At 39.6% G+C, this 24,105-nt stretch overlaps 1 protein-coding gene across 1 annotated transcript in view; it reads right to left on the bottom strand.

Annotated features, from left to right (window-relative positions):
- Positions 1-24,105, bottom strand: part of COG5 (component of oligomeric golgi complex 5) — a 194,023-nt gene that overhangs the window by 8,339 nt on the left and 161,579 nt on the right. The window contains exons 15-21 of the mRNA XM_086480612.1: positions 16,719-16,829; positions 15,263-15,325; positions 14,386-14,489; positions 12,752-12,989; positions 3,130-3,206; positions 2,504-2,630; positions 1,872-1,951 (exon numbers count right to left, since the gene is read on the bottom strand). Coding sequence (XP_086336738.1) covers positions 1,872-1,951; positions 2,504-2,630; positions 3,130-3,206; positions 12,752-12,989; positions 14,386-14,489; positions 15,263-15,325; positions 16,719-16,829 — 800 coding nt within the window. The remainder of the gene's footprint in view (positions 1-1,871; positions 1,952-2,503; positions 2,631-3,129; positions 3,207-12,751; positions 12,990-14,385; positions 14,490-15,262; positions 15,326-16,718; positions 16,830-24,105) is intronic.

Genomic DNA, 24,105 nt, shown 5'->3' with positions numbered 1-24,105 from the left:
AGGCCTTTGGGAAGGGCAGATCTTCAAAGCTGCCCTCTCCATGCCCTGGGAGGACAGAAGTCTGAGCAATGTCCAAGCACCCCACAGTGCAAAGCAAAAGGACCACAGTCTCATTGTAAAATGCTCAAGTGACAACCTTGCCAAGTGACAACCTTGCAGCAGCATTCTTGAGATTACAAAGTTAAAATATTTTAATAGTGGTATCCCATGCAAAATGAATAAAGGTTTCGTTGAACGGACTGAAATGAAAAGCTTAGGTATTCCAGCTACGCTACATGGTCTAATGGATGACGCTTTCTCTGCCTAGAACTCTTGTCCCAAGGCTTGTCCCTTAATACCTCCATGATCAGAGCAATTCATCAGTGTCTGAACATGACCACCAGCAAGCCCATTAACTGAATCAGTCTGGATGAAATTTAATTGCAAGCAAAGACAAAAATGTGTTATAGTTTAAGGATGGCATTTTCAAATTTGTGTAAAAGGACCGAAGAGAACAAAATCCCATCAGTTCTCAAATTATTTGCATTCTTGGCTTTCCCTAACATACCTGAAATTCAACATTGTCGGTTTTTCCAGTACTATCAGGACAGAAATTACAATCAAAATATTAATAACTAAGTTACATATACAGCTGTATCAGCCCTGTACCCATTATCCATCCCCCTGTAATTCAAGGTGTCGTGGCTTGAGATTCAAGAAAACCTAGTTTTGTAGCCAACCTAGACTAACAACATGTATGATTTTCAAAAAATGTTCTTTTAATACACATACTAAGAGACACAGTTTGCATTTTAATATTTTGGAAATAAATCCTACTAATATCTACTGGTGACCAACTAGTATTTCCTTAACTGGCCCAAGCACTACACTGGACTGTACGGTGCTATCGGCTTCAAGAACTGTAAATATTTATAGCAGACTCCTCTTGGAGGCTTTAAAAGTGTGGACAGACAATAGTCGATATTCTCAAGCACAACCACTGCTGGCTGGAACTTCAAAGTCAGCTTTTATTAATTTCAGCAAAGGCTGGCAACATCCATGAGCAGAAGTCTAAGGATGGAGTTGGCTCCCAGGCCAGATCAAGCCTGGTGCAGCTGTGTGTGACAACCTTTCCCGTGCCACTGGCGCGGGTGGCACCGAGGTCAGGACAGGACACTGAGAAGATGGCTGGAAGAGTTAGGACGTTAGGAGCCAAATGATCATCTGAGCCTTGAATCCTGAGGATCCTCAGGCTGCCTCTGCCGTGTTCATACAACACTTCTGTTCTCTTAACATACGTTTAAAATCTGCCTGTTTCGAAAAACAAGACTCTTCATAACTTTTCCTGACATTTTAAGATGCAAAATAGTATTTAGCTAAAAAGTCATCTACAGTAGGAAGACCTTAAAAATCATCACTTCCTAACAATCCCAGACTGATTTCCTGAAGAATAACATTACAGGGCTGTAACAAGGGACTTTCATTTTTAAATTCCTACCTACATTTTCACTGCTTAAGCTTCCAAAGCGTCTCTTTCCCAATACAGAACACAGGATGGCTGCAGCCTTAACTTTCCAACAGTTGGGAGTGGCAGTTTTGCTAGAACACAGTATGAATATAAACCATCATGGTGCATGGTTTCCTTCTTTTGCAAGAGGACTATGTGCTCCTTCAAAAGGCACTGGAGGGTTTGGGTACAGTGGGTGGAGGTGAGTGTTCAGTTTATATATTCTCCCATTTTGCAACTCATCCCATGAGTGGAGAGAGGGCAATGGTATTTATGACACATCTTCTATAGCACATTTTTTTACTTTTCAAGACCAGTCCTGGTGTGCAGATAAGTTACTGCTCCATTACCATAAATGTAGAGAAGAAAGAAGCATGATTTTTACCGTATGAGAGCAAGCCTGTCTTTTTCAGATGGATGATCATCCAGCCACTGGGAGTAGCGGGCAATGGACCACTCAGCCCTCTGATACAGAGAAACACAAACACCAATCACACACAAATGTGAAAAAGGAAACACACACACCAATTTCAGAATCAACGATGACACAAATGAAGGCCACATGGGGCTCTCTTAATACTGCAGTGATGCAGAATGAGTTAAGGAATAAGACACAATTAACAGAAATAGCCCAATACATTCATTATTTGGGAGCTCAGAGGTGATCTCCTACATCAGCTGTTCGCTCAATTCTGACAGGGTTTTGATTCGAGATTTCCTGCATCTTACATGAGCAGGATCCCCACAATTTGCAGTCTGGGATAAGACCTGCAATTTCTTCTATGAGACACAATATTAAAGAATTGAGAGTCTATTTAAAATCATCATCTTCCTACTGTTAATCAATCAAAATATGAAGTCAATGACCATTAACACCTTTACCACAATAAAAACAAAAGCCAAGAAATCATATAAAGTATGAGCTTGAATACTTTTTAACTAAAATAATGAGGGCAAACCACCATGTTCATTCCTCCTTAGGACATCTCGAAAGGAAAGACAGGTTGATCTTATTACCTGGAAGGGTGATTTTAACTCTGGTGGTGCTCTTGTAAATAAGAACTGAAGAATAATGCTGAATGGAATAACCTCTCCCAGAGCTGGGCTACTGGCAATATGCTCACTGGTCTGGAACAGCAGCGGTCTGGAAAAATGTAACAATATACTTGTGAAAGGAAGAAAAAGCTTATCTTACGCATTAGAAAAATGTCTATATGGTGGCAATATTGTGTTAGGACAGAATCATCTGATTTTTTTCCACTAGTCTGCATCTTAGGTTTTCAACACAGGTTCAGTTTGTAAACATTTACAGAAGTTGCCTATTGTAATGAAACAATACAGGACTGTAAATTTTATATTTCAGTGAAAACACTTAAGGTAACTATAGAACTCACTGTCATACAGAAGTTGCACTGAAAGCAACACAAAAAAAGTACAATTTGGCCAACATTTGCATGACAAAGATTGTTAAATCATAGTTATACTCTGCATAAAATTTAAAAGAACTTTAATCTATTTCTAATTTGCAGGTGGGTGTTGCCAAAAAAGCTCAGTTCAATCAGAACTAACACGAGGTAAGAAATCAGTTTTGAAATACGGTTTGGTCATACTGCCAATTGCCAATTCCTGTGACTGCAACTCACCTGAATGACCTCAGCTGTCTGTAAGATTTTCCTAGGTCAGAGACTCGCCGACACAGTGGTGCTACTGCTAGCTCCATCTACAAACCAAACATTTTAGTTTGAATTAGACTGAGGCAAAATATAAAACTTGGTGTTGAAGCAGCCCGCCTTCAAGCATTAGTCCAAACTTGCAGACCAAGTCACTGAGTTCTCGCTGGTGGCTGAATTGGAGACTGCACTGCCCAAGCCAAGACTTTTGCCTTGTTCTTGGCAACCCAGTAAGCATCCCATGACAAATCATGGTGAAAGTCTGTGGTTAACAACAGAAGGGGTCTCACGAGCTTTTTGAGACTGAAGCTTTGTTTCTCTCAGCACGTTTATTTTGTTAGTGATGAGTTTCCTGATGAAGCACTTATGTCAATACCCCAAAAATCTGACCGCAGCCCGGGAGGAAAGCAAATCTAGGCAGGTCTCCATGAGCCACTCCTGAAGCACTAAAAATGCATACCCATTTCAGCTGGGCACCCTCTCCTTTGGCGAAGAACAAGGTTAAAGTGATTCCTTCTTCAACACTCAGCCCCAAATTCTGGGGCATAAAACCTACGCAGATTAGACAGAAGGCAGTTGGGACCTATTGCCACAGGCTCGTACGGAATCACAGGCAAAAGAGCATCAGTAAGAGCATTAATTTCATAGTTATTTTTATACTGTTCGGTCTCTGAGTTACAGCAGCCATCTTTAAAAACAAACAATCTTTAAACACTTTCTGGTTTTTAAGCAGTGGAGTTCACCTGCCTTTTCAAACAAGAGCCAGGCTCCGCTTGAGGTTTTACATGATTCATGTGAGACTAAATTCTGTCACAGGCTCTTTTAACAGTGAGGACACAGAAGTGACAAACAACAATTTCACTTCCAGAGCCCAGACTGAACATGAGTATTATGTGGCAAAATTTCAGTTAATATGCACACTAATGTAAACAGCACCACTCAAACAAACCGCATAGGCAATGTAATTTTAGCCAGATATGGATTATGTCTTTATCTTTTTGCATTCCTGAAGTGTCAGTCAACAGAGGGATGCAAGCTTTATTCTCCCTGTACGTTTTTTAAAATTCCCAACTTGAAAGACTATTCAGTCTTTTGATGTCCACATAATGCACAATTAAGCAAAGTTTCAAAGGATGAGAGCTAAAATAAATTACAATCAAAAACACCATACAAGGAGTTTCCCATTTAAGCAACACTGCTGAACAAGTTTCAAAGCATTTGTGATAAGACACTATTTACAGTGAAGTCTTTAACACTATTCTTCTTTCCAGCTGTAGAATTCCCTTAGACAGAGCTGGCTGCTGGGCCACTGGCTTCACCAAGAGCATGTACCTATGCTGGGGTTCCAGCACAAACAAGAAAGATTGTGTAACGAACTATGATGCCATAGTTCACCTAAAACCAGAAGAAATTAAGTTAGCAACTGATGCAAATCAAGGCCTTATACTTCAGGCACCCATCTTAAAAAGCAGGTGGCAGGATAGGAGTCATCTCACCTACTTCTCAACATCTACAGGTTCTCTTCATACTCAGTAGAGACAAACAGCCACTCCTGGGGTGTGATGCAGCTTTCCCCGAGGTAGACATCTAAAATAGGTCAGGTGGGTCATGTTGTAGGGGTATCCACCTACATGACACTCAGTCAGACAAAGCTGGGAAAGCCAGAGAGCCTGACCCAGGCACCTACGCTTCCTCTGCAGATGAGGGCACCTCTGAACGGCAATGGGCAGAGCCCTACAGAGCTAGCCCACAGGCAGTGCAAAGCCGCTCCCCAAGCCTAGGAACCTTGGAGTACGTGCTGCACAGCAAGCACTTCCAGACAGCTTGAAATATGCATTTTACATTAAGTAGAAACTCACAGAAGCAGAAAGTGAATAAAAATCCAGGAAGTGGAAATAAGGATCTTTATCTTCTTCTTTCAGATGAATGCTCCAGCCCTGGGTAATAGCCTGGCTCCCTGCTGCCTGCTGCCCTTCTGGCCCCCAAATCTTCTACTCTAGGCTATGAACTGGCCCCTTCTCTACAGCCAGGTAGGATCCCTGCCCTGTCCCCCATAACCCTTGCAGCCTGAGGGCTAGGTCACCTCTCCCGTGTGCAGGCACATGGGGTACCTGTTTCTTGGGCTGAAGAGCACATACAGCCCAGCTCTGCAGTTCCTGAGCAAGCACGCTATCCACCAGACAGTGAAAAAGGCACAAATGTCCCCATGCTTGAGGAGGAGTCGTCAGCTGTGCCGTGTGCTGAATTTGCCAGCAGAAGGGAGCATGGTTGTGTGCACAGTCCCAGGACAGGCAGGTTCCCCCCGGGGATTTCTGCAGGGAGGTGCTCCAACTCCAAACTGCCATGAAGCTTACAGCAAGTTCAGCATGGTGTTCCTCAGATCCTCCAGGACTCTTCTGAGCATGTATGGGAGCCAAGAGGCTGGTCTGCTGCACGGGACCAGGAGCAAGGAATCCAAAGGAGGAGCTAATTAAGTAGGCTTTGCTGCATCATGATACAAGAACCCTACAGACCCTGAAAAACAAATGGGAGCAAGACACTGATTTCTCTAGAGCTTCTTTTCAGGCATCAGTATTGGCTTGAGGCAGCTGAAAGTAACTGATATCCTGCAGGAGCTAGTGTCCCAGCTCTGGTGGGAGCTGTGGGCTTGTAGCTGTGAAGAACTGGGGAGAAGATAATTCTTTTAGGTGCTTTAGAGAACTTAGTAACAGGCAACAAACTGCCAGTCTGACTTATGGAAACAGATGCATGGATCAAACTGTACTCAAGAGGGGAAAGAAATCCCAGCACAGCAAAGTATAATTTCGCTTAATAAGTTCTAAATGATTGTTTCACTCCTAAAACATAATATGATGCAATGAGAGGTAAGTGAAACTTTCTACAGTTTAACCAATTCCTTATTAAAACAAATGTAAATTATCACTCTTGAACACACTTGGCAGTTTCCATAAATCAACATTTTTCATCTTCAGTACTACAGAATAAAATTTACTTTGGAAAATTCTATTACTTCATCTTCAACCTTTATTGACTGTAGGAAATTATTAGTATGGCTAGAACTAGATAGATTTAATGGCAGCAGATGGTTGATTCGTGAAGTACTGGTTGCCAAAGAAAAAAATTGTTTTTAAGCTTTGCAGCATACTATACCATCTCAAATTGACTCATGCAGAGTGGGAATGAGTGAAAACTAATGTAGTAAAAATGTACATAAACCACAGAAACTTCTTCTTTTTTAAAAATTTTTAAAATTACAACACTAGTCTGCTATGTGTTATAACCCGATCTCTCCACTAAAAACTATACGTCGCATAATAACTAAGAATGTTTTCTTCACTTGAATTTTAGCTCTTTGTCTGAGCCCAATGATGTATTGAGATGCTACAGCATCCTTCTGCTGTTACATTCATTTCTGCAGGCCCACTGAGCGGGGTTCCGTGTCTCCGCTGAGCATCGTGCCAGCCAGCACCGCTGGCCCGGGAGCGAGTGCCTGGGAGGAACCATTTGGCTGGAACAGCTGCTGTTTTTAAGGTGCTGGAATTGGGCAGAAGATTGAGCATACATCATTTCTTGGTTTTGCTACCTGTCATCACCTGAAGCTGCACCAACTGTTGATTCATGCAGCATATTTACACCGTAGCAGCTTTTGCTATGATATAAAGTTATATTTTCCAAAGAATTTTGGTGAGCTTTTACAGGTCAGGTGATGTTTTTGGCTGTTTGCAAGCCGCTATTTGTATCGCATGTGCAAGGCCTTTCATACAGCCATGTCCTACGGACTTTACATACAAGAGGGTAAGTAGTATTTTTCACTGCTTTTCCAAATTTCTCTCCCAGAACTGCAAATTTGAAAACACAAATATCCAGGTTAAATTCAGTGGTAAATCAGGTGTCCAAGCACTAATTTGCAACCACAGAGGCCTGATCGACTAATGTGAGATAATCATGAACACAGGATCCAAGAGAAGCAGAAGGAAGCGCACGTGCCTGCTGAAAAGGAAAGCGCAGTTAGAACAGAAGGCCTAATGACTCTGCCTCGTTTCTTCTAACTTTATTCAAAACCCATTGCTTTTCCATGATTTATTCATGTTATTTTGCTATGCTTCGCAGAACACAGTGGCACACTCCTGCCCAACAGATGCTTCTTCTCAATGATTCTTGCTTTCTAAGCCCAAAAAGGCTATATTATCTTTTCTTCTCATATGACCCTGCCATAGCCCGTGGCTAGGTGGTCAATTATCCGTTGAACTATTCACTGGCTAGCCATATTGTATAAAATACATCACATGGCAGGCTTCTCTAATTGGATTATGTTCAGCAACCCAAGGGTGAAGTTAATATGTAGTCTAGATACAGATAATGCATATATATTGAAGAGTGCTTTGAAAAACCCCATAGTGAAGTTATTGTTTAGTGCCTATTGTGGTATTTTCAAGATCTCTCATTACTAAACAGCTGTTTTTTCAGCTGGAAAATCTTAACATTAAATTTTTAGCAATTACATTTCCTCCTGGCCAAGCTGAATTCCAAGTTTTTAAATGCTAACTCAAAATGCTTTTTTCTAGCCATCCACCGGGAGAGAATGCTTTAACAAGCAAGGAAGCAGAAGAGCTCTGAACTACTATATGAAAGAAGCTGGCCTTGAAGGGATGTGGAATTTGATTTCTCCCCCCATGCAGCAATTCCAAAATGGCTGATGTTTAAGTAAATCCTTCAGCTGCAATACCTCCACGATAACACACATCAGAAAATAATTTCCTCCTTACAGTAAGATAGTTAGCATTAAACATTAAGTGCATTTTAGCTTTAGTAATTTCTGTCCTTATGACTACAACTGTGATGGCAGCACCCTGCTTCTCTCACCTCTCCGTAAGAAACTAGACAGGAAAAATGATAAAAAGCACTTTTACACTTGTATCATCATGTTTGATGAAATGAGCAAATCTGTTTACATTTTTTAAAAACCCAAATGCCTAATATTCTTTCTTTTTTAATGCCACATATTGAATCAGGAAACCAGATTCTGACCATAAGCTAACCAGCAGATAGAAACACTTCTTCTGCACTACAATTCCAGCATTGTCAACTTCTACAGTAAAAACATTTTTCTAGGAAAATTCAATAAAACCAAAACATTTTGCAGTAATTTATTGATAAAGACTTGAAGAGTTGGTGGTAGTGTTAACCATGCCCCACCAAAACTGTCTGAACACAGTACTGAACAATGCCAAAAAACCAACTATCAATCACACCTAGATAAGAAAAATATGAAGGTACATATACAGCAGTGCTAACTCAAACAGGATCAATACAAATAGCTCACTTGACAGGGCTGAAAATAATCAATCACGACATGAGATGGGGTTCTTGGCACAGACAGTGGCTCCTGCTTTTTATGTCACTCCAAACACACACCTGTACTATGAAAAAAGGGGAAATCATGTCACGCCTTCATGCCATGAAGCATAAAGGTTACTTAGTCTTTACAATTTCTAGACTAGTTTATTTCAATGCAGTTGTGACTTGTATTTGCTATTAATAAACAGCTATTTTCCTGTATCAGCTTACAAACTTTATGTAGCCGACTACTAATTTCCATGCCAAGTATTACTGTAGATTCCTCATTTCTTCTAAACAAATTTCTCAACTGATCATGCTGATATTTCATTCTTTGCTGCATTGTCCAGCACTTCCATCAGGTTTTAGGAAGGCCTGAACCACAAGCCACCACTCCCGAAGTCTGCCTAAGTGTAAGTGCTGTAACAACTCTGAATACCAAGCAAGTTAAAAGGTCCTCTGGAGAAGAACTGGTACTCCTCAGAAACATAAATGTTGAAAAATCATCAGGGCTTGCTGGCTTGCTTGCTTCCAGGAAAACTTTTTTTTTTTTCAGTCTGACTAGTACTGAATTAAAAAGTGAAATTTGGTATTACATATGTGAATACTGAATTATGGTCACCTTAAAAATACAAAACCAAATGAAAACAAACTGAACCAGGAATTTATACAAGTGAACTGAAAAGTAATCTTGTGCAATTGCCTGCATAAAAACTGAGAGCATGAAAAGAGACGAATTCAGCCTATAGACGGGAAATACTTCAAATGAGAGTCCCAAGGAACAGCACAGCACATGATAATAACCTTGCAGTACTGCAGACATTTTCTAGTGCTTAAAATGTGTCTGTCATCCTGTAAGCACTGATCTTCATGAAATCATATTAGTGATATTCAGGCATATTTCAAGCGTATTGTACCTTTGTTTACAGCTGCCACACTAGCACATACCTAGTCGTCTTACTGCTGAAATATCTGTAATGTGCAAAACAGCAAAATGCAATACTGACACTAGAAACAGGGTTAAGATAGAGAATTCAACAGAATTACAGCAATAATTCCTGATTCTGTAAGTGGCTGAGCCTTACTCAAGAAAACTGTCTGTTGTGCACCTCACCGAACCCTGTTCTGAACCCAGTTTTCCGCCTTCTGTGTAGACACCTCTTGTTCTGAGGCAACTTATCAGTAGAACACATTTCCAGTGTAAAAGTTTTCAAATCTGACTCTCAGACAAAGCTATTCTGCTGAGTATATGGCAGCTGTAACTCTAAGTTCCCTGAAGGAAATGTGCACATGAACATGAGATACCCCAAATCTGATGCAACCCAAGAGTATCTGATTTACTGCATGTGTGTTTATAATAGGACCTCAAATTAACCAAAGCTTCTAGACAGATTTCTGCCCAGGTCTTTTGCTTGCAAGTAACATGAAAACACTAAAAGGCATTTTAGATCTCAAAAACCAGTTTTTAAGTTGCAACATATAACCCTTTTTGAGTACAGAAAATTCAAAATGACTCTAGAAAATAGAGCACAAGTAAAAACAGTTTATAAACAAACCTCCTTCTACACACACAGTGTCTTTCCAGGCAGGTCCTTCCCTTTGCGTCCAACAATGCAGTGCCTTTCTGGGACTGAAAAAACCCCTACACACAGCATTTATGGCCATTTGGAAAAGTTTATCCTTCCCATCAAGCCAGCAGCCCAGCTTAATAGCTGCTCGCTGCTCTCCTCAGCCCAAAGCAGCAGCAACCTCCTCTTCTCTTTGGAGGAATCAAGTCTTTTCCTCAACAAAGCCACGTGCCATGGGAATGGGAGCATGGAAGTGAAACGAGTCCTGTTCTGGATCACAGCCTCATCTTCGCGAACATGCCCAGGACTCCTGGTCGGATCAGAGCAACTACAGCCTCCCCAGTGGGGCTATCGAGAGCCATCACGTCATGAGCATGTGCCTAAAACCCACCAGGTTTTTGGGAGGGGGCAGACACACCCCAGAAAACATGGATATAAGGCAGCTTCCACATACAAAATGGTTCGGTCCTTTTTCTGTTATCCCAAGCAACAGGACAGTGTCCAGGCCATGCTGGACAGTACAGCCCCTGTGCAGCCTGGGATGCCCTAAGGAGCTCTGCGCAGAGATGCTCAAAGGCACAGAGTGAGTGCTGAGGTGGCTGTATGGGGCTGGTTGGACCAAGACAGTTCTGGTCTTAAGCCCGTTTTTAAACAACTCAAAACTATGACACAATGTGAAGATGAGAAAAGGACAAGGCAGCCCCCAGATGCAGCAACAGTAGAAGACAGGAGACAAGAATGAATTCAAAACCTATTTTTTTCTCCCACAGTACAAAAGAAGAGAAATCGGAACATCTACCTTCACACAGTTGTCCGTTCAGGAGTTATACTCAGCACAGTGGGGAAGAACATGCCAATCCCCCTACACTCAGATGAAAACATACCTTCATTTTTCACTTAAAAGGCAGCCCGTGTCAGAATGAGAAAAGTAAGTATTTAAAGAAGATGAACAAGTGATGTTTTTAACATAATAGGTGCTTAAATCAGATGCTCCTTAATGTAGAATTAGGTGAAGATATTTCCCAAATTTATACAACTTACTTCAGTACTTGTCCTGGTTTTGGCTGGGATAGAGTTAATTTTCTTCCTAGTAGCTGGTACAGTGCTGTGCTTTGGATTTAGGATGAGAATGATGTTGATAACACGCTGATGTTTTAGTTGTTAATAAGCAGTGTTTATACTAAGTCAAGGATTTTTCAGCTTCTCATGCCCTGCCAGCGAGAAGGCTGGCGGGACACAAGAAGTTGGGAGGGGACACAGCCAGGACAGCTGACACAAACTGGCCAAAGGGATATTCCATACCATATATAAACTGGGAGGACAGCTAACCAGGGGCTGCTGCTCAGGAACTGACTGGACATCGGTCGGCGAGTGGTGAGCAACTGCATTGTGCATCACATGTTTTGTATATTCTAATTCTTTTATTATTATTTTATTATTATTATTATTAATACCATTATTATTATTTTCTTCCTTTTCTGTCCTATTAAACTGTCTTTATCTCAACCCACAAGTTTTACTTTTTTTTCCTGATTCTCTCCCCTACCCCACTGCGGGGGAGTAAGCAAGTGGCTGTGTGGTGCTTGGTTGCTGGCTGGGGTTAAACCATGAAAGTATTGCAGCATAAATTACAAAAATTATCTATATTCCTTCCAGAGGAGGATTCAAGAGTCCTTTTTTTTCCTCCAATTTTATGACATTGTCTTCAAAATAGCAAAGGGAACAGAACCTTCTCACTGAAAGCAATTGAAAACTTGCCCCTAACTTCTGTGATTAAAAGCTGATTTGCTACTTGAGTAATGAATAAAAAAACTTTACTCAGGAGTATGTAACTCAAAGGCAAATGACACAAAGCAGCAACAAGCAGGAGCGGAGATGGCAGCGATTCCTCCCTCCCTGCCTTCCTCTTCTACCTCAGTTACCTACCAGCCAAAAGCAGCGCTTGGTATGTAGGCAGCTGGTGCTGATTCCCTTTTCTGCTTAGATAATAATAACTGGGACCCTCAGACCAATCTAGTGGATGCCTGTATTCTTTGGCAAGCTAATCACACAGCGTTACTACTGATGAATTAAATTTGAATGCAGTACATAATGCAGACAGGTAGTGGATATTAATCTGGCAATTTGTTTTGTGTTTTTGTCCAGTATAAGATCTAGATAAAGCTGAGAGGCAGATAAGTCAATCAGGTCATGAAAAGAATCCCACAAAACTGCCCTTCTGTTACTGAAAGGGCAGTTCTTCCACAGGATATTGGTATTTCTTTAGCTTGTTTCCTACACTGCAAGACAGCTGAGTTAGCGATTAACCACTGTGGGCACTGTGATATATGAAGCGATTAAGAAAGCGACACTCCATTCCGTTAGAAGAAAGAATGAAGTGAATGAATGGTGGCAAATGATGGACGTACCGAATAGGTCAGACAAGTGGGATAAAATGTCAAGACACAGCTGAATTTAAATGCAACAGTCACTTGATAGGAGGCTGTCAGACCTCCCTGAATGTGCCTCATGGTGATGAGGGATCTTCAGCTACTTTGTGGATGCATTTCTCAGGATACAGTATCTCATCAGAGAGGATGTTTAGACCTAGAATGCACCAATTTTTACAACTGTTTCTACTCAGATGGGGACATAAGTATTGAGGCTTTTCAGTGAACACAGTAAAAAGCAGAAATCAGTATTAAGGGTACCTGGGCAAAATCCGCCGCAAGCCGCATCTTCCCACCTTCGCTGAGGGGCCTTATTAGACTGGCATTGCGAATGAAAAGTTCAATTGCTCTTTGAGCCATGGCTTCAGTGTTATCAAAGACAAAGTCATAACACTCAAAATGTCTGAAGTAGTCGCTCATGACTCTTGCTATAAAACCCTGTAATTCTTTCATGTACAGAGAACAAGGGACATCTGGTTTTCCTGAGCCGGATAACGATCTGGGAAAAAAAAAAAAGAAAAGAAAAAAGAAATAGGGACAGCTAAACTCATCTTTAAAACACAACCAAAAACTATTGGATTCTTTTTAATTTTTTTCCTATCCCACGAAGTCATGGCAGGAATTCTAGAGTCTCATTTCTACTCAGAACAAAGAGCATGTAGCACTCTCTGAAACTACAGTCAAAAAATATCTCTATCAGCCATTCCCATCCTAACAAGATAAAGGAAATCACCCCACTCCTACGCAGCCTGCAGAGCCTCCACCAGTTTGGAGCCTAAACCTCAAAGCCAGCCCCTAAGCTTAAATGTCCCAGCTGTTGATTTGAAACCCCATGGATCAGAAAATACAAGCATTTGTCAGAGGGTTACTAGTTTTAGCATGTCCCAGACTTGTTCTCTGTATAGAATTAGTCTCCTAGATTCCTCCAAATCCAGGATTATAAAGTCAATCTAATTATCACAGAAGCGGCACAGAAGCTACAGGACACAGAAATCAATCATCTTTCTGTTTCTTTGAATCACAGTCAGGCAAAAGAGCTCTTCCAAACTCAGGAAGCTGAGCATACAGGCTATCTAACACCACTCAGCCTTTGGCTGGAATCAGTTTATCCACCTAGAGAGATATTTTGCTACTGATGGCAAAAAAAAAGGTGGAGAGTTTAAAATATTGTTTAAAAAAAAAAAAAAAAAAAAAAAGAAGTCAAAAGGAAAATTTAAATCACTTCTGAAAATATACTATTTTCAATGAATTTCCAAGACAGGGAACAGGACATCTGATGATGATATAAGTGATGTCAGAACAGAGATAATAATCAAAATAATGCTCATGAAGGAAGTCTCAATTATAGATAGGACTCAAGATCTTTGCAGATAAAGAACACTAGAAAATTTAATTAAAATGCTATGGGGAAAATAGCATAATACACTCAAACTGAGCTTTCAATGAAAAAGATTTTTTGAACCACTTCATATTCAGTAATACTTTAGAAAAAATTCTGTGTAATTTTAAATCAGAGGTTATGCTTTCTTTTGGGAAACAAGAATACTGACAGTTCTGAAGACTGACCACAAAAAATAAGTTTTGAAAGCAAAAGGGTTTTTTTTAAGCACAAAAATGGCCTGCGCTTGGCTTTATTCTTCTATTTAAAATTAATTTTACTCAACAGATACGAAAAAAAAAAGGGGGGGGGGGGGAGAAGACAGATGCTACCCGATTCATTTGTTTTAATAGATAGGTGTAATTCTGCTTTCTGTATTCATTGACCATAAAGCATTCCTTTCCCCTCAACAAACAAGCACTCTTGCTCCAAGGACACTGTGGCAATAACAATCTATTATGCATATGCATGACGTCTTACAAAAGCAATGGTAAATTTAAAAAATACTTCTAGTTACCCAGAAAAATCTTCCTGGTGCATAGTGATGATAATAGCTTCTACTGAGTCTCCTACAGAGTTCAGTAAGGGCTGAACAGCACTACCCATTAGATCATGGACTGCCTAAAATAGAATAACAAAAAGGCAGAAGTAAGGAAACTGAAAGTAGAAGCATTTGCATTTTGACACCTCAACAATACCTTGACAAACAGTTCATTTCAACAGTGCATTAGACACTGCTAAATAGAAGGACAAAAGCCTCTGTAACTGATTTTACCAGTAAAGTACAGAAATAAGCTTGTTTACTACTTCTATGTAAAGCCCTCCTTCAAAAAGGTGCACAACAAACTGGCGTTCCTGGTTTGTAAATGTACATGTTTTGGTGCACACACTTCGTTCAGCTGTTCATTCCCAGACATGCAAACTGCCCGTCACTCCTCTGCACACAACCCCTCCCAGACTAGCGCACAGGGACGGATGTGGAGAGCTGTCACCCACAGAGGGCTGCACGGCCATCCACATCGCCTCCCGAAAAGCACCAGGTAGCATAAAATTCATAATTTTATGTGTGTGTCAGGGGGGTGAAGGGGTGAGGAAGGATCCAGTTATTGCTATGTGAATGCTGCAGAGAAAGACATTTGTTTTCACAGTCAGATGAGGTACGGGTTCCGAACATTACAAGAATGTTCTTGAATACAAACGCTACTCAAGCAGTGATTTGTCACATGCAACATACATGTAGCTGCAGATACAACAAAATACAAATTGCAGAATATTTGTGTACCTTTGACTAACATATTTTGACATAAAAGAACACCTGGGAGAACAAGCGCCCATTTTAAGTGTAACAAAGCACAGCTCAGCCCTATCCCTGGAGCATATGGACATTCGATTACCTTCAAGGCAGTTGTGACTGTTTGCTCAGCGGCTGCTGGAAATGAGCTCTGATTGGTAATGACCTAAAAATTTTAAAGTAATTGTTAATAGTCACCAAATGTTAACATTCAACAAATTATTATAATCCATAATATTTAATTTAAAAATACACTGAGTTATCCTTAGTAATGAGTAGTTTACATAGGTATAGATAACTTATCAAGTGCGTGTTACACAGACAGAATTTTCAATGCACCAGTATCAGTCCTTTGCTCTCAAATTTCCTATGGACTCTGCTTCTGCCTTGGCAAAGAAATGATTCAACTGAATTCATCTGAAATTTATCTGAAGGGTTAACAGAATCAGAATAAAAATCAGTGGTGTATTCTCCCACTGCTGAGCACAGAATTTATGGAAACTATACAAGCACCTCTATGGCAAACATTTGAAAGAATGGTTGTTCTTTCTCAGTATTATGACTATTATAACACTACATGTTAAATAGCTGTTTACATACAGCTACAACGATATTAGAATTGAAAGTCAAGGAATGATCCGAAGGAATATTCTACCAATTTCCTTATAGTTATGAATATGCTATACAATAGTCTTTTTAAGCCAGATAAGTACTGAACTCAAAGACTGAATCATATCAGATCTCCCTCCAACACTAAGGCACATGAGGTTCATTACTAAATACATCAGAGAAAGCAGACTTAAAAGTTGATCTACCATCTGTTTGCAAAATCCAAGCAAATTTTATAGGCTTTTTACCATTTTTTAACATTATTTAAACATATCCACAGTCAGGAATACTCTTTTTTTTCTAATCAGGCTAGGATTTAAACACAACTAACTACAACTACCACTATACCCGTTTGTTTTAATTTACAGAGACTGTATAACCATTGGCATCACTAAACCAGTAAATTGGAATTATTCCTAACTGTGCTTAGTCCTGAAAAGGTTTCCAGGCCAGACTTTAGTCACAGCAACAATGCACAAAGGTATTTCTGAGGTGCTGCTTTTCTTGATTTCACCCTTTCCTTCCCCTTTTCAGTTTGGTCACAGCTGCAGGAAAGCAGTGAGAGTCTTCTAAGAAAGATAAGCTTGGGCTGGGAAAGATGCAGACAAGGGCTATCAGGCTGACCAGTACAAAGACAGAACTGACTTGATAAGAGAAACAGAAAGAGTTCAATTATTTAGGCTCACAGATCAATGGCTGTTGTAGACATGCTTACTGTCTATAAACACATTTTTTGCTCCTCTTCTAATACTGACAGTTTCTCACATAGTGGTGTTTACAGCGGCCAACCAAGTCTCAAAAAGTCGTATGAATGCATAGCAAGGTGCAGCACTCCACTCAAAATTGGGCTGTATTTGTCAGAGTTCTCATCAGCTAATGGGAGAATATGCATATGATAGAGCAAAGAAGTTAACATCATGGCAAGAAGAGAAATACCAAAGGAAGCCTACCTTCAGAACTGATTGATGCAGTTTGTATAGCGAATTAACTACAGCCACGTTCCTCCTCTGTCCCTCTGTGAGTGGTCCAATCACCTGGCTGGCATCTCCTTGAGTAGACAGCTGCAGTGATTGCAGAAATGGTTAAAACAGTACAACTCTTTAAACAGTGCATCACCACAAAATGATAATTAACTAAACTTACACTATGGCAGAAAGCTATAGGTCTTCAGTGCCAATATTCTTCCATTTAACTCTTGCCTTGGTTCATGTGATTTCAATCTCCAGATAATACAAACTGAACAACAGGAACAGGAACTGTGAGAGACTGTTGTCGCAGCTCCCAAACCACAGTACTCAGACCCAGATCTCTTGGAGATATCTAGTCCCAGCATAACTGACTCTTTGTAATCTAAGAGTCAGGTGAAGTCACCTACACAAGGATGCAGCATAAACTAGCAGAAGCAGAACCGAAAAGGGTATGCTTTTCTGTATACCCTCAGTCCTTCTGACAACCATCCAAGTCTCTCCTTAAAAACTCTGTTTCTTCAAATAGATGGCTTACAGCTTTTTACATATTAGTTGCTTGTAAATGCGTGGGAAAATAGAACTGCAAGGACCAAAACTGCAGTCCTGTCATGAAAAAAATTCTAGCCATTAATCTTTCAGCAAAAATTAAAAAAAAATTCTTCATATTTAAACTCCACAAAGCATGCATTTTTTATCATTGCCACAGAAATCAAAGTTCCAGGGTGATACATAAACAGTAATTAACTACTGAACAGTACCATAAGGGTAACACAGCATATGCTTATAATTTAAAATAAAATAAATTGTAATCGGGAAACAAATGGAAATTTTCTTTTGCACTGAAAGCTGCACAAATACAAAGAACTGACAAAGGGCTACGTGAATTCTAGAAGTATATCTAAATATTACAGCAAGAATAGCTATTTATAGAAGGCTTTACTGAGATATAATTATCTGACTAGTTATCTGTATTTCAGGATACAAAATTATCCTCCAGGAAACTCCTGAAGATGCCTAGCTCCAAAAGTCTCTCAGTAAAAATATATTCAACTCATTGAACAAGTTATCAAGACACTTCTATGAAGTGTATTATTAAACACAGTTGTAGGTCCTACAAAAAGCTCCTCACTAAAACTGAATATACAGTAACAATTGTTTTAGAACAAAAGGAACAAATATAACATGAAAATTTTTAAGTTCTGGGAAACAGTGAATCTTTACTAGTGAAAGACTATTCCTGTACTTCCCATAGCTTTCACTCAACATAAACACAGACAGCATGCAAACAAAGTTATCTAGTATTTGCCAGCACGGCTAATAATGAAGTTTTAGATTTTGCAAGCACACAGGAACTCAAACTTACTCACAGCACTATGGTGACAATATCAACTCATTTCCCTTTCTTCAAATTTAGGGATTATTTCAGGATATATAGATTTCTGAGGTCTTTGCAGAGGGAAAACTCTTTTCTAAAGTATCTGCAATTATTTGACATCAGAATGCATCTTTAGACTAGCTGACAAATAGATCATCCCAGCATCTTCCTGCCTTCCTGATGAGAACAGCCATGTGAGCTATGTACATCTCTGTTTTCTTCCTGATATTTCTATTTGACAGACCTGACTGGTTTTAAGAATTCTGCTTCTCATGCTTACAGCTTCACAAATTAATAATAAAAGAGCTGTGCAGAGAAACACCTGTCCACCCAGCTGACCACCCTCCCAGACCCCAATAACCTGTTTTTTCCACCTTTTTTAAGCACTGTACAGACTATTCAGTCAGGGTTTGCACATTTACAACTAGTAAACATAAAAGATACTACTAAGACAGTAAAATTTTACATCCTAGTCACTTAAATTTCAGTTACTCAGTCTTTTGTAAATGTTTCGCAATTTCTCTTTCTTAGACATTATGAAATCATTAGACTGTGTCTCTTCTGCTGTGAAAAAGCTCAGCTGGTAAGTAAAACCAATAATAACAAGCACAAACACAACCCTTCTGCAGCAACAACCAACTCTTGCAGTCAGCAATGGTGCACCAGAGCTTCACAGGCCAAGTCTAAAAATGCCTTAAAAGCAACCAACCTTTCTAGAATTGTTTTCCATATTAAATTCTCTTAAATTAATCAATTTGAACTTTGACAGCAAGATGTGTCGATCCCTTGTGTATCTTAAAATAAAATCACTGGTCTAAAACAAAGATGCTTGGAAAAGTCGACCTGTAACCAGCAGTAGGAACTGGGCAGCCCAGGGCTCCTTAGGACCACTTCTTCTGAGGGTGTGTCAAGGGAACTCCTGGCACCTACATCAGTTGGTGTGCCCTACCATCATGGGAACACCTCGCGCTTACATGGGTAGGTGTGCCCTACCATCTACAGCAGAAGTCTCAGCTGGTCATTCCCATCTTTTGCTGACACCACAGTGATTTCTATGACCTTGCCTCGACGCAAGAAGATACTGCACTACGTCCAATATGGTTCATGTACATACACTTTGTCACTGGCATGTCTCTGGATTTCAGGCAGTTTATCATTATTCCAACATTCCAATGCCTCAGACTGAATTCTTGACACCTCTAATATCCATTGTACAATCATGCATCCATGGCATAGAAAATACCATCATTCTGTCTCCCTGGTTCCAAACAACCACAATTATGGCCTGTTTACTTCAGATACAAATCACCCCTCAGTTTATTTTCCGCCTAACCAGGTTTTACCAATGATTCAGATTCATTACTCTCATTTATATAGCAAGTACTTTTGAAGTTCTGTGCTGGACACAGCTCATGCATTTAAGCCCAACTTTTCCTCTGTTATCTGCCCACTGGGGATTTCACTATGTAAATAGATTAAGTCAAGTAAGTGTGAGGCCTAGCCACACCCACGCAGCTGAAAGACACAGTCCAAGGGCCTTCTGTTTGATGAGGGCACTAGAGACAAAATCTATCGCCTTTTTAATCAGGTAGATTTACCCCAAAAGGCAGAAGGCCAGGAGGGTGAATTTATGCTAAGCAGAAATAGGAGGACAGAAGGGGTGACTTCATCCCAAATTAGAATCTTTTCTGGGAAAGAAACAACTAAAAGGCAAAGTGTAGCTGAAGGATCAGATCCCATCTCCAGGGAACTGTCAGTCACCCTGGGAGTTAGTCTGGCTTGAGCCTGCTAGCTGAAAAGAGAACAGAGGAAAAGAAACTATGCTGAAGCCAGACCTGAATGAGCAGTAACAACAAGGAGTGTAACTGTTTCACTTTTCTGTATCTGTCTTTCAGGATAGCAATTGATTTCTTACGCTTCTTCAGTTTGGTTGGGTAAACTGTTTTTGCTTTTACCTCAAAGCCTGTCTACTATTTACAGCAATTTCATGGGCACTAGGAAAGCACAGGCACCCCATTCCCCAGCAAGCAGCAATTCTACAATGAGTGACACATCAGTAGGAGCTCCCTTTGCTAATATGAGCTACCAGCACACTGTCAACATGAGATGGTAGTGAAGAAGAGAGGAGTGAGGCAGAGAAATAGTCTCACACCAGTAAATATTAGCCAGGACTCTTGTATCGTGCATCCAGGCACTAGGACAAGGGCTGTGTCTTGTGGTACCCTCAAAAATGTGAACGTGAGTTTCCATCTCATGCAGCTTTTCAAGAAAACTCAAAGGGCAGCTGTTAAAATAAAATGTGAAAGAAACACTGGAGGACCTGCCTTTCTGATGTGTGTATGAGGACATTCTCTAAGGCAGGAGGTTGAAATTTGCAGGTTCAATCCAGTAGCTGACTAGCTGGAGGAAGCTGCCTGGAAGATTTTTTTTTTTAATCTAATTCAATAGAATCTGAGGACTAAGTAGTAGATCCATGAATTTACTGAACCAAAAAGGACACTTCCAGAAGCTGATACACAAAAAAAATGTGTCATGAAGAGGAACAAGCTGACTGAAGGCCATCTGACTTGCTTCAGCCTGACATGGTCAAGAAACTGTAAGCCATGACTGGCCCTGTGCTCTCACCAAATTCAGAAGTCCTCCTGGAAAATAGTTTCTTTTAGTTTGTATCGTTCAGTACACTAATGTCATTACACTGCTTCACCTGCAGAGATTGCAGGTGCCTCATATTGGGTCAGTAAGTTGCCCAATGCAGAAAATTTCAGGCACTATTCACCTGACTACGTGCAGGAAACCACAAAGTAGAGAAATAAGCTATTGAGTAATTCATCTAGCCCATTTTAGAGACCCTGCTTTAGGGAGAGAATAACTGTACCCTGTACGCACCTATTTCCCTCCACTAACTATAAAGGGAATCTAAAGCAGTACCGCAGATACATACAAGTAGTTATACCGTGTGAAGTCATGTCAGATGAATTCTCACCCTATAAATGTATTTGCACCCCTTTGCATAGACCCATTTTGGAAATGTGTCTTGGAAATAACTGGATTGAGTGTTCTGGATTTTACACTTTTCTATGTTTAATACCTAAGAACAGACGTGTAATTTGACAGCAAGGATTTGATCTCACATGTTGAGACATGTGCTATGATAAGATTGCTTTGGGTTTCAAGTCTTGTTTTCACCATGAAGCAATGAATATAGAATTTAGATTAGGACATGAATCAAATCAGTACTAGTTCTCCCTTGGGCTATAAAAAAACGCCAACTGAGTTTGTCTTTTTCTTGTAGAAGAGCTGAGACTGCCAATACATCTTTTCCTACAATTTGTTTAGTGTTTCAAAGTGACTAACTTCCACTCTTTCAACAGGTGGCAGCTCAGAAGAGACACTGATTTGTGAGCTGGTTTGCTACCATTCCCTTCACAGACTGAACATTTTGTGAAAAAGCTCAGTTTCACGCTCAGTAACTAAGATCTTGTGTGCATCCTTATTGACAGTTTTGGAAAACTCTATTTATTTGATTTTTCTACTCTAAAACAGCCTCAGCAAACCCACTCTCTAAAGAGCAGGAAACAGCATCATAGTTTAGGAATACAGAGATGATCTTTAATCAAAATAAGACAAAAGTAGTGCCTGTCAACAAAGCATTTGATCTAACTCTAGGATCACGAGACTAATGTGTTTTGATAGCACAAACTGAACTCCAATTGTCAAGCTGACATTTTCAGGAATAAATACAGTCCTAATAGAGGCAGCTGATGTGGCCATACCTCTGGCAGAAAGCAATCAATCCATCTGGCACTTGGCCTCCTGCCTGATCATAACAACTTATTATAAAGCACAGAATCCATTTACAGAGTTTCTGAGTCAATAGGGCTTGGCCCTGGGATTTCTCCCATAAGCTACGAATAATTTGGATGATTTGCTATCAGGTTTAATGTCTTCCATATGGCAGAAGCAGCCTTTTACTATCTCCTAAGAAACACAAAAGTTTACTAGAATGGGTTTGCTGCTTTTTGTAAAAAATATGACACCATTTCAGAGAAAAATACATAACAATCTGAACTCCACTAGCTATGTCATGTAATATATTAGCTACTTAGAGGACAATTTGCAAAAAGAAGAGACATAATTTAGAGGTTTGAAATGTAGGATTTGAATGAATGTGTCCAGGCAAATAAGGTCCTCGACCGATGAGGATAAATGAAAATGAACATTCTGCTTTAAAAAAAAAAAATCAACTAAAATTTAAGAATAGATCATAAATAAGACTTTATGTTCTTAGAACAACTTCTAATTTTTCAAAGAAGAAGAAATATTTCAAGACATGAAGAAAGGAATAAGCTGTGAGTTCGGGCAATAATTTAAAATGTACATAAAAACCTTTATAATGCACCGTCAGGACATTCTTGTAGCTTCCAGAATCTCTTTTCTTTTTTTTTTTAGCCTCCTCAGAAAAGAGAAAATTTGATAGTCTAGGAATATAGAAAAGGAGCTTTACGGTGAAGGTATTCAAAATCTTACAGAAATCATTATTTTGGGAAGAAAAATCTGAAGGGACTGTTAAGTCTTCGACCAAGAAAAAAGACTGAACATCATGCTCATACGACTCATGCTAGAACAACAGTAATTGAACCACTTCCTCAGGGGTACTTGGGTTTTGTTTTGTTTTGTTTTGTTTTTCTTTCTTAATATTTTCAAAAGCAAAAGTAGAAGGAAAACAGCAAATGGTCTTTCTGTAACAGAAAAGACAAGATTTATTTCTAAATCTTTGAACCATCTGAGAAGAAAAGCATTGTACAAATAATCTAAAGTGAGTAATGGTTCATGGTTCTTAAACAACGGTATGTTTTAAAACAACTCTTCTATCAGAAAGCACCTAAACCCAGTTCCTTTACGGAATCTCAGAGTATCCCAAACCTGAAGCACTCGGTATCATTTCTCAGCTTCCAAATATTATGCCCCTTGTATATGACATTTTTTCAGACTGGGTTTATCCAGCTCACCCAAGTCTGAGGAGGATTTCAAGGACAATGTGTGTTGATCCTGATACATCTGACTGTAACAGTTTACTGAATTTTTTATGCTTGCCAAATCAATGACTGAATGATTAATCATATTTTACATGTCATCCCAATAGCTGTTGGTCCCAACCAACTACTGAGAATGCAGCTCCTGAGATGAAGAGCAGACATCCATCCCCAAGACATGTGAGATGGGTCCAACATGACAGGGTGATATTCACCTACACATATAAAATATAATCAACTTATTTAATTGTTATCTGCCTTTTTTGGTATCAAGTCCAGGCGTTAATTGAGACTAGAATACTTCTACCCTGCAGAAGGTTATAAATGCGCTTTACATTGTCCAACTCTCATTAGAGTTGTTCCAAAACTGCAAAAATCCAAAGCCTTTACCATATCAACATAAATTTAACCAAATTCATTTCTGAATCACAGAATTTAATTTCATACGAAATAACTTAAGAGCGCACTGTAACAAAATATTGTAAGGATTGTGCAATCTGGCTATTTTTCTACCTGTTTGCAAAATTACATGCTAGATCTAAAGAAGTCTTTTAACCACTTTCCCAGCAAGATAAAATAAAGTACACAGTACTCTCAAAACCAGGCTTTTATGCTTGGATGATTTTTTCTGGAGTTTAGCCAGTATCTCTTAAAAAAAAATAAAAATCACACGTTTGTTATGTGAGTCACGATCTAACCAGCAAAAGACAACATGAGAATGAAGAAAATGTTTCATGAAGTTATTTTTTAATGCAACTTTCTCCTCTAGATTTTCAATTCATTTTTTAAATTTAAATGCTTTAAGTGACTTATCAGCTAGACATTTTTAAGTATTCTCTGACCAATATAAGTAGCCTCCTAATGACTGTTTTAACAAAACTCTTCCAATCTTTCCATCAATAAAAAAATAACAATTGCAAAACCTTAGCTGACTTGATTATTTTTAAATTAGACCTACTGC

Source organism: Leptosomus discolor, chromosome 1 (genome assembly GCF_034619465.1).
Source record: "Leptosomus discolor isolate bLepDis1 chromosome 1, bLepDis1.hap2, whole genome shotgun sequence".
NCBI classification, from domain to species: Eukaryota; Metazoa; Chordata; class Aves; order Leptosomiformes; family Leptosomidae; genus Leptosomus; species Leptosomus discolor.
The sequence above is the reverse complement of the archived record's forward strand: the minus strand, read 5'-3'. Positions and strand labels throughout refer to the sequence as shown.